General features: G+C 34.5%; 1 protein-coding gene across 2 annotated transcripts; it reads left to right on the top strand.

Moving 5' to 3' along the window:
• Positions 1 to 8,494: 8,494 nt before the first annotated feature.
• LOC114176798 (uncharacterized) lies at positions 8,495 to 11,982 on the top strand. Of its 2 annotated transcripts, none has more exons than XM_028061959.2 (7): positions 8,495 to 8,927; positions 9,364 to 9,943; positions 10,319 to 10,435; positions 10,521 to 10,589; positions 10,753 to 10,818; positions 11,559 to 11,612; positions 11,798 to 11,982. In XM_028061959.2, the coding sequence occupies exons 1-7, from the start codon at positions 8,791 to 8,793 to the stop codon at positions 11,897 to 11,899; spliced, it is 1,125 nt and encodes a 374-aa protein (XP_027917760.1). In that variant the 5' UTR covers positions 8,495 to 8,790; the 3' UTR covers positions 11,900 to 11,982. The 2 variants fall into 2 exon arrangements, with proteins under 2 accessions (XP_027917760.1, XP_027917761.1); XM_028061960.2 differs by having other exon boundaries at positions 10,524 to 10,589.

Below are 11,982 nucleotides of genomic sequence, written 5' to 3' on the forward strand. Positions count from 1 at the left end.
TGGATCATAGCAAAAATGGATTGAATAATGAAAATTAGATTTTTTGCCAATCCTTAGTTTAACTTTTCAGATCATCCTCTATTTCCTTCCGCTCATTTAAGAGTTCAATAAATATAAATTATTGTTGTTATCCTCGTAATTTTTATTTTTATGTGTTAAATAAACATTAATTATTACTTTTACCCTCATATTTTCATTCTTTCAATTTCATATGTATTTAATATCTTTTTATTAATACATTTTTTTACAAGAGTATAATTTAAATTTGTTGGTACAAATTTATGGATACATTAACAATTCTTTAATTAAACTTCTAAAATTTTCAATTAAATTTTAAGCTTTAAAGTTTATGAATATAAATTTCAAGGTTTAGTGTTTACGGACGTTTCACGTCGCACGTCGCACGTCTCACCTCACACGTCGCACGTCTCACGTCTTACGTCTCACGTTCCACATCTCTCACGTGTCACGTTGCATGTCCCACGTTCCACGTGTCATGTCTCATGTCTCACGACTCATGTCCCACGTCTCAAGTCTCACGTCTCACGTCTCACGTCTCACGTCTCACATCTCACGTCCCGCGTTTCATGTCTCACATGCCACGTTCCACGTCACACGTCTCACGTCTCACATTCCACGTCCCACGACTCAAGTCCCACGTGTCACGTCCCATGTGTCACGTCCATCGTCTCACGTCTCTCACGTATCACGTCGCATGTCTCATGTCCCACGTGTCATGTCTCATGTCTCACGACTCACGTCCCACGACTCAAGTTCCATGTCTCACGTCACACGTGTCACGTCCCATGTGTCACGTCTCTCGTCTCATGTCTCACGTCTCTCGTTTCACGTCATACGTCTCTTGTCTCACGTCTCACATCTCTCGTTTCACGTCCCATGTCCCACGTCTCACGTCTCACGTCCCACGTTCCACATCGTCACATGTCTCACGTCCCACGTCTCACATCTCACGTCTTACGTACCATGTCCCACATTTCACGTCTTACATCTCACGTTTCACGTCTTACGTCTTACGTTCAACATCCTACGTCTTACATCCTATGTCCACTGTCACACGTTCCACGTTCCACATCCCGCGTTTCACGTTCCACGTGTCACGTCTCTCGTCTCACATCTCTCATTTCACGTCACACGTCCCACGTGTCACGCCTCTCATTTCACGTCTCATGTCTCACGCCACACGTCACACGTCACACGTCTTACGTATCACGTCTCACATGTCACGTCGTCTCACATCCCACGTTTCACGTCTCACGTCTCATGTCTCACTTCTCACGTCCCACGTCCCACGTCCCACGTCCCACATCGTCTCACGTCCAACGTTCCACATCGTCTCACGTCCAACGTTCCACGTCTCACCTCCCGCGTCTCTCGTTTCACGTTTCACATCGCACGTACCACGTCCCACGTCTTATGTTTCATGTCCCAAGTCTCACATTTCATGTCTCACGTTCCACGTCGTCTCACGTCTTACGTCTAATGTCCTACGTCTCACGTCTCATGTCTCATGTCTCACGTCTCACGTTCTGTGTCTCACATCTCACGTATCGCGTCTCACCTCTCACCTCTCAAGTCTCACGTCTCACCTCCAGCGTGTCACCTCCTGCGTCTCACGTCTCTCGTTTCATGTTTTTCGTCTCACGTCGAACGTATCACGTCCAACGTCTTACGTTCCACGTCTCACGTCTTATGTCTCATGTTTCATGTCTTATGTTTCATGTCTCACGCCTCACGTCACACATCACTCACGTCCAACGTACTACGTCTCATGTTCTACTTCTCACGTCTTACGTTCCACGTCCTACGTCTCACATCTCATGTATCACGTCCCATGGTTCACATATCACGCTCACGTCTCACCTTTAACGTCCCACGTAGCATGTCTCACGTTGCACGTCTCACATTATTGTACTGAAATACTTGATTTTTTTTAAAATAATGGTGCTTTGGTTTACTGGTTGTAGTATAACTAAGGTTCTTCTTTGTTATTTATCATTCTTCAAGTTTCTTCTTGATCGAAAGAAGAGAAAGAACATTATTTTACCGGAAATAGAAAAGCTAAACTTATGGAACAAAAATAATTTGAAGCTTTTGCAGATGTCTGCTATCATTACATGGATGATTTTAGAAAAGTGTTTAAATGTTGACAAACAATATTTTTTATTGGTTTTCTGTTATGACATTCAATATGCGAAGAGATGTGTCACAAAATTGTAATCAATGGTGGGCAAAAAATCTATTTTTTATAATCCAATCTATTTTTTCTATGATCTAATCCATTTAATATGTATTTTATTAAAAATTCAATCCATTTAAAATCCATTTTATTGGATATGGATATCAATCTAATATATATTTTATTTATTTTATGAATTGGATATCCATTCTCTAAATCTAGATTTTCAAAATGGATAATCTAAAATATCCAATCTAAATTTTCAGTTTATATTTTTGGTTAGGTTAAGCTAAAAGTTGAGACCGACTAGTCCAAATTTAGTCGTATTTGATTGAGTTGGCGTGACCTTATAAAAAATTTGGCCGAATTCTATCAAGTCGGTCTCGACTCGAAATTTGACCTAGCTGGTCCTGGACAAAATTTAGAAGTATTCGGTTGAGTTCACCCCGACCTAAATTTGACTGCATTGGCCTGAGTCGACCTAGACAAAATATGATCGTATTCGGTCGAGACAACCATGACCAAAATTTGGCAGTATTCAGCCTAGTTGGCTCTAGTCAAAATTTGGTCGAATTCAATCTAGTTGGCCTCGATTGAGATTTGGCCGAGTCGACCGTGACCCAAATTTGGTCATATTTGGCTGAGACAGCCTAGGGTGAAATTTGGTCGTATTCAAATGAGTTGGTCACGATCGAAATTTGGCCGTATTCATTTGAGTCAGCCACTACCAAAATTCGGCCGAATTCAGCCGAGTCGGCTCTGGTCAAAATTCGGTCGTGTTGGCCTCGACCAAAATTTGACCGAGTTGGTCATGGCCTGAATTTGGTCATATTCTGCAGAGTCGATCACGACCGAAATTTGGTCATATTTAGGCAAGTCGATCCTAAACTAAATTTGGCCAAATTCAGTCGAGTTGGTCATGACCAAAATTTGGTCGAGTCGGCAATAGTCCAAATTTAGCTGTATTCAATCGAGTAAGTCCTGAACAAAATTTGACTATATTCAACTTAGTCGGTTGTGATCGAAAATTGGCCATATTCAGTTAAGTCGGTCCCGACTGATGAATTTAGTGGAGTCAACCCTGACTGAAATTTGACTGATCAAGATCTGACCCAAACGTGGCCATATTTGTCAAGTCGGCTCTGGCCAAAATTTGGTCGTTTTAGGCAAAATCGGCCCTGACCAAAATTCAATCGAATCCAGTCAAGTCGATCTCGACTAAAATTTTGTCAAGTCGACCTTGGCCCAAATTTGGTCACATCGTCCCCGACCGAAATTCGTTCGAAAGTCATCCAAGTTCATCCCATGCTGAAATTTGGCCTCGTTGGCCCTGACAAAAAATCTCTCAAATTCTATGGTGTCAGCCCTATCGAAAATCTAATCCACATCCAATTTGGATTCAAATAATGGATGTGGATCCAAATTTGTGTTCATAGGGCTGACACCAAAGAATTTGACAGATTTTGTCGAATACTTCCAAATTTTGTCTAGGACCAACTTGGTCAAATCTCGATCGGGACCGACTTGACAGAATTTGGCCTAATTCGGCCAAATTTTGTACAGGGTCACGACAACTCAATCAAATATAACTAAATTTGGGCTAGTCTGTCTCAACCTTTAGCCTAACCTAACAAAAAATATAAAGTGAAAATTTGGATTGAATATTTTGAATTGTCCATTTTGAAAATCTAGATTTCGAGAATGAATATCCAATCCATAAAATATATAAAATGTAGATTAGATTGATATCGAGATGTAATAAAATGGATTTTAAATGGATTGAATTTTTAATAGAATGGATATTAAATGGATTGGATCATAGAAAAAAAGGATTGGATCATAAAAATTGGATTTTTTGCCCACCCTTAATTCCAAGTGAAAATTCTTGGGATAGTTTGATTCCAAGTAAAATTTTTCGGGATGACTTGATTCCAAGTGATACTCCTTATGGTGGAGTATGAATGATGGTATAGGCAATGAAGATGTGTTTATTTTAATCAAGGTGGATAATGTTGGACTGATGAAAATAACATGTCTTGAAAAGTCTCACATCGTCTTTATAACCAATGGGATGTGTGTTAGTAACTATATAATGGGCTTTAAGTCTATAATGTTTCTTGCCCCAGTCAAACACACCTTAAGGTTGTATTTGACTTTTCTTATATTCTTGTAATATGGGTGTACTTGGAGTTAAAGGGATGGGAGGGTACTCTATGTGTTGTACAAATTCTCACATAGTGTTATTCTCTGATGGTCGTGGTTTTTCTTCAATTTTTGGGGTTTCCACGTTATATTCTTGTGTTCCTTATTTTTATCTTATTTCTTTATTAATAGGATGATTCTTGGGGTAAAGGCAGTAATATTCTTAATTGATGATGCGTTTTTCCCAACATAAAAAAGGAGTCCAAGTGTTTCTTTTGTAAAATAATAGACACATGAAGAAGGATTGCACAAAGTTTAAGAATTGACTAGTGAAGAAAGGTAATTATTTTACTTTTATTTGTTATGAATCTAATATAACTAGTATTCATCAACACACATGGTGGATTGATTCTAGAACTACAATCCATGCTTGTAATACCATATACGGTATGCAAAACCTAAGGAGACCAATGGGAAGTGAACATTGCATCTATTCAAGAAGCAAGATGAGTTCACATGTGGAGGCCATTGAGACATGCAGTTTGATTTTTAGCAGTGGTTTTATTTTGTGTTTAGAAAATATCTTTTGTGTTCCTAGTTTTGATAAAAACTTAATTTTCATTTTGCGATTTGCACCTTTGAGTGTTTCTTTTAATTTTATAGAATATGATTTTACTTTGTTGAATAAATCGAAAGTTATTGGTTTTTGTGAACTATGTGATGGTCTTTACTCCATTAATTTACAAATAACACTGCTTATAGTTCAATGCATCTTTCTGCTGGGTTAAATAGTTTGTTGTGAATGAGAATTTCTCTATGTTACGGCACTGGAGATTGAAACATATCTTCATTAAGAGAATCAAGCAAGAAATTAATAAATGATGAAGTACTTAGAACTTTATATTTTGCTGATTTTGAAACTTGTGTAGATTGCATTAAGGGTAGGCAAACTAACAAGTCCAAAATAGGTGCTAAAAGGAGTTCAAACTTACTAGAAATTATTCATACAAATATTTGTTGTCCAAATATGGATGCAATTAATTTGAGATACTTCATCACCTTTATTAATGATTACTCACGATACATGTATCTTTACTTACTTCGTTCTAAGGATGAAACTTTAGATGTCTTTAATGTTTTTAAGGCTAAAGTAGAGTTGCAATGCAAAAAGCAAATTAAGATTGTGAGATTAGATAGAGGTGGAGAGTATTATGATAGATACACTATGAGTGGACAAACACATGGTCCATTTGCGAAAAATCTTCAAGAACATGGAATTGTTGCCCAATACACTATGTCTGGTTCTCCAAACTAGAATGGTGTAGCAAAAGAAATCAAACTTTAATGGATATGGTGAAAAACGTGAGGAGTCATGCAAAATTTCCTTAATTATTGTGGATTGAAACACTTAAGATGGTTGTGTATATAGTGAATCGAGTTCTAACCAAGACTGTTTTAAGAACACCTTTTGAGTTATTCAAAGGTTGGAAACCCAATTTACAACATTTAGGCCTTTGGAAATGCCTTTTTAAAGTGACATTTTATAACCCACAAGAGAAGAAACTAGAACCTAAGACTATTAGTCGATATTTCATTGGATATACTTAAAAAGTCAAAAGGTTACAATGTTTTATTGTCCATCTCATAATACTAGAATTGTGGAATCAAAGAATGTCAAGTTTCTTGTAAATGACTAGATTAGTGGGAGTGATTTAATTCAAAATAATCATAATGAAGAAATCCACTAAATCAAATGATAAACTAGTAGTCATTCATGCCCTTTGGGTCAAGAACGTATTAGACAACTAGTTATTCGAGTTCCACAAATTGTTGGAGATAAATTAAGTTGCTAAGGAACCAGTTAAACAACAATTTTCTCATCAAGGTAGTAAAACAACATTATAGAAACCTACAAAGATCAAATAATCAATAAACAATTTCTAGTGATTATGAAGTGTATTTACAATAATTAGATTACAATGTATGGTAGAAAGATCTACTATTATGTATGGTAGAAAGATCTAGGTGCATGTGGACCGAGAAGTCAAGGGAATTGGTGAGGGTAACATAGAAAAAAAGTTGGTAATGGTCAATAAATCGAATTCTGAAAGGACAAATTTGCATGTGATTTCACATTGAAATACATATCTTCAACACTTCAGAAAAAAAAAACACAATTACGAAGATGGAAAGATTGTAAGAGAAATGAGAGTGAAATCTTAGTTGGAGGAGAAACTGATTTAATTGCAAGGTACAACATATACATAAGATCCTACTTATTAGTTCTTTGATAAAGTACAAAAGATAGGTAACATATATGAGATATAAAAGGTAATGTCTTCATGTAGTCTGATACACTAAGAGGGGACACTTACAAAATAGAGCAAAATAAAAAGAAGTCATTATATTGACAATTTTCATTACAAAAAAAAATTGAAATTATCGACGAAATTTTACCGACGAATATATTTTTATCGGTAAATTTGAATTACCGACGGATTCTCAAGAAACTATAGTAATCATCTATTAATTTTTTCATGTAATTTTTCTAACTTTATTTTACTCCGTATTGGTTACGCATTTAGGTGTTTTGCATAAAGAGATTGTTACACATTTTCTACAACATTAGCACATCAAGGACTGCGTGGCGATTCGAATGGTTTGCAAACATAAAATCATTTTGGTTAGATAGAAATAATATCATTTCTAAAGACCTAGAACCAAATAGCATTATAGTTATTGTTGTTATTAAATTCAAATCTTACTTGATTGTAAAAAAAAAAAAAACAAAAAGCGCAGAAACTTTATTTATCTTTTGTAGAATAATTTACAGAGGGATGAAGAAAATAACACGTTTATAAATTACACGTACAGAAATAGGAGAAAATGCCAACAAATAAGATGTATAAACAACGAATCACAAAGGAGAGGTTCAACACGTAATTTACCTAATTTAAAACAGATTACATATAACTTTTTTAGTCTCACTATTTTTCTTTTAATCTTTTTGCTTTGAATTTCGTTTTATTTTTTATGAATATACCACGATCGTGTTCCTAGTCTTTTTTCTAACTATTTCACAACAATTAAGAGATATAAGTAATTTAGTTAGTTTATACAATTTGCTAATCAGTTTTTTATCTGCACATAGGTGTCAAATTTTACAATTTTTTTCCTTGACCTGTCAAATCAGAAATGGATATAAAATTTGTTAATTATTAATATTATCTTTTAAAATTATAATTGAATTATTGGAACTATCTTCTCACTTTCCTTAATAAATGCACTGGTTATACATTTTATCTTATTAATATTTCGTTGTTAGTCTTTTTTTAATCATCCCAATGAAAGAAACGTTTTGGAGAGAGTTTTACAAAAGAATAATGAAGCTAGTTTCTGAAAAGATTCCTCCATGAGAAAGTACCTTTTAAAAATAAAGTAATGTTTTTAACCTGAAAAAGTTCATTATTTAAACCTTTTAAGCCTTTTATTTATATTATTTATGAAACTATTTCTGTGAAAAGTTACAAAGTTAAATTTATGTGACTCGAAAACCTAAACCAATCTAATCCAAATTTGATTAGATCGGTGCAAGTTAATTAGGTTCAATACTACTGAAATTGAATAACGTTTTCTCTCAAACCCTAAGATAAAGTGATCGATGTATCAAAAAGAAAAACTGATAACCCTTAAGCCATCAGAAAAACTATGGTGGCTGAGAAAACGATTTACCAAATACAACTACAACTTCCCTAAGTAAGATCTGGCTTAAATTATTAAACCAAATCACCATTCACAATCAATAATGATGGTGGCTAAAAAACTGGTTTGAGAATACAAGTACAATTTCCCCAACAGAGATATGGTTCAAATAATTAACTCAATCACAGTTTGGCGCATGAGTCACATTCGATCTTAACCAAAATTAAATAGTATTGTTTTGAAACAGTCTATATTATTGTAAGCAAAAACAAAAGGTCCACTAACCTTTTACCGAGGAAAAAGGTCCATGCCACTAGCTGAGCTTTAGAAAGAATTTACTTATATTCATGCATATTCCTCGAAGGTGTCATGTCTGTGTCTATCCTAAAAGCATAAACACAGTCAACTTGCTGATCCAAGAGGACCAGTATATATAATAACCTTGCTGTCTACCACCATAACCTTCTTTCAGGACCCTTTTTCAAAGCTCTATGCAGTTGCTTTGGGAATTTCCCTCTATAACTAGAGTTCTTTCGAGTGAGCATAGTGATCTCAAAAAGATCACTTAACCAGGGAAGAGAGCAAAACAAGGAAAAAGGGTTTCAACTTGAGCATGCTATCAAATATATATATCAATATACCCCATCTTGTTACATTGTAAAAAGTGAAAGCTCTCTCAAGCTCCATACCCTAGCTAGCTAATTAGCTCCATCACTTTTGTTTGGGGATCTTCAAGGTTTTATGTAATCATGGAGTTTGCTAGTTTCCATCTTCAGCATCAGCTTCAAGAAGAATCTGTTCAGTCTATAACTTCTCCAACCCCACCACCTCACTCTAAACCTTCCATCACCACCACTCATCAATCATGGATCCCAAGCAACATATAGTAAGTTCCTTCACACTCCTTCAACATCAACTCACTATTACTTATATAGTAGTAATAATCATTGTCTCAGGTGAAATTACCATGAATTCTTATTCGAACCAGGTGTTATACCATGTTTGAAACCCCCTTAATCGCTGGCTTCTTATATTGCTTCTCGGGTTTGTGGTTCAACAAAACTATAGATATGTATAGCAGAAAAGCATATACACCACTTTGCACAGAACTCTCCACTATAAAATCTTTTAATTATTAAAGTCTGCTAGCTGTTGTGATGCTTTTAAATAATATATACTGATCTTATAATTTCACATTTTACCATTTCATGATTATTCTACCGCTCTTTCTTTGATTCCTTTCTAGTTGTTTCATCTTTGAAACAGTGATAACATGCACCCAATGGGTTATATGATATCTATACGTGTGTGTTTGGTTGCAGCAATGGTTGTAATAACAGTGGCTTTCTAACCGAGAGCTTTACAAATTCAAGAGAAGTACAGCACAAGCACGCCATGACTGATTCACTTAGAATCTCAACAAGGCAAGCTTTGGGTTTCCACAATGGAAAAAGCCTTGCTCAACAGCCAGTTAGTGATCTCTTTGCAGCAAGAATCAAAGGTGAAATGATGAACACCTCCATGAAGGCTATGGAGGAATCATGTTCACTAATCCCAATTCATGAACAAAAATACCCTCCTAGTTTCTTATCTAGTCTTGGTGTAACTGGTCTAGAGTTTTTTCCTTCGGAGAATGTCTTTCATAATGACAAGACCCTAAGCAAGAGATATAACAACTTTGATGATGCTTGCTTGATTTCGAACTTACCAACCCTAGATATGACCTCATCTTTGGTTTCATGTTCTTTGGGTTTAAATCCTAAAATGTTTGATCTGCATACAAGTTACAGTGAGGGTTGTGAAATCCAACCTTGCTATGATACTTTTGGTCTAAACGAGAGCATAGCTTTGTGCCACAGCGACATGCATGGCCGCGAAAGTAGTCCATCAAATAGCTCAAAAGTGAGTACTGTGCTTTCTCTACATCTCTTTCTCACGTGCAATGCATACAAATGCACAAATATTACGACCAAAACTTTTCTTCTGCTTTAACATTTATACACAACTTTTTCTTATGTTTGTTCGCCAATTTTGATTTTTGCGAAAGTTAAGCAGTAATAGTAATCATTGATAGTGTGTGTGTGTGTGTGTGTTTGTATTTCATACTGTTTAAATCAGGTGTCTTTGTATTTCTGTAAGCATAGCAATGGCTAAAACTAATTAGTGAGCAATATTTGGAAACATGAATTTCGTTTTTATACATTCTATAAACAAAATAATTGTCCTTTCGTTGATTTTATTCAGTTGGGTTAGTTAAATTTTTGAAGTGGATTTCAGATTTCATCATTTATAAGTGAAGTTGCAACGACGAAAAGGCCTAGCAGTTTTTCTCTACCAAAAGAATCAGAGGCCAAAGCTAAGAGGTCAAGGACATCATCATGTCCTCCCCTGAAGGTATATCTTATGATGAAAAATTATTTAAAATTATGATTTGCGTCACTTTCACGTTAAAGTAAAATCATGTGGATTGAGTTTAAAGCAGATAAGAAAGGAAAAATTGGGGGATAGGATTCAAACTCTTCAAAGATTAGTAGCACCTTTTGGGAAGGTAAATCATTTCTGATCTTTAATTAGAGTCTGATATACATAATGTGTGTGTGTGTGTATATATATATATATATATATATATATATATATATATATATATATATATATTATTGTTTTTCCTTTTAATTTGACACTCTAATTAGATTATGTTCTTTAATTTGCAGACCAGTACAGCCTCTGTCTTAAGTGAAGCCATTGGCTACATCCATTTCCTTCACCAACAAATCCAGGTGGATATTCAGACACTATATTAGATCAATCGTTCTTTATTGAACAAAATAATTTTAAAATTTTGCTGTGAGTATAACTATAAATAGAGGTCTTTGAATTCTTGTAAGGTAAGGATACACTAAGTAATAGTTTTCAAGTGATATTTTATGCTTTAATTTCAAACCAATTAATGATATATATATACTTCTACTTTCTCATTTTGCTTGTTTCTTTACTTCAATTAGAAATATTGCATTTTCTTAGGTATATAGTATGAACATTACATATACATCTCGTTAAGTTCTTTTAAAAAGTAATTGCTAAATGAGACGTTTGTGTTTATTAGTCTAACAAGGAAGATTGTTAAAAGAAAGAGTTCAAATGTTTAACTTTTTTATTTATGTGCTTATATAGGAGAATTATAGAAATACCTATAAATAAAAAATGTCATGTAATTTGGAAACGATATAATCCAAATATGGAAGATAATTGAGTGCAATACTTTAGGGGTCTCTGGCATATCTATTAATTAAAATTAGACTTTTATAATCAGAAGTTTATATTATAGTTACTGAAGTGAAGCTTAAAACTTTAGTATAAAATAAATAAAAAGATAAAAAATATTACACCAAAATTGTGTTGTTTCCAATGTAAATTATAGCCGATGTGTATTAACTAAATAGAAATTAGGGAAAAGAAAATAAATTAACAAATCACGTTTATTTCTTTCATTTACTCACATTTTCTTGGTTCATTACAGACTTTGAGCATTCCTTACATGAAATCCACGCAAAGCAATAGAATGGTGCAGCTGGTAAGAAAAGCAGATACTTTAGCTTCCTAATTTTCTTGATATTTCTGTTCACAATTTGACTCCTAGGCTAAGAGTGGGGACTAAAAGAATATAAATGTACAAATATTAGGTTATTATAAATTGATAATATATTCAATACGTGATATTGATTATTTTTTGTTTTTGTTTTGTGGGTTTGGTTGCAGAATACAAATAAAGTGGATAAAGAAGTGAAGCCAAACCTAAGAAGCAGAGGCTTGTGTCTTGTGCCCCTTTCTTACGCATCATTTATTCATCGTTGCGTTTAATCATTTTCATACTATTATTAGTAGCAGATACCAGAGATAACCCAAAATTTGAATCAAAGAGGTTTTATTATGTGCTTGTTTTA

Source organism: Vigna unguiculata, chromosome 3 (genome assembly GCF_037176805.1).
Source record: "Vigna unguiculata cultivar grain cowpea cultivar isolate G323 ecotype 2 chromosome 3, ASM3717680v1, whole genome shotgun sequence".
Classification (NCBI taxonomy): Eukaryota; Viridiplantae; Streptophyta; class Magnoliopsida; order Fabales; family Fabaceae; genus Vigna; species Vigna unguiculata.

Bases quoted from the DNA above. Each gene is read 5' to 3' on its own strand.
- LOC114176798 (XM_028061959.2), top strand. From the start codon at position 8,791: ATGGAGTTTGCTAGTTTCCATCTTCAGCATCAGCTTCAAGAAGAATCT. The intron at 8,928-9,363 runs GTAAGTTCCTTC...GTTTGGTTGCAG, and splicing joins TGGATCCCAAGCAACATATA to CAATGGTTGTAATAACAGTG. The intron at 10,436-10,520 runs GTATATCTTATG...TTGAGTTTAAAG, and splicing joins CATCATGTCCTCCCCTGAAG to CAGATAAGAAAGGAAAAATT.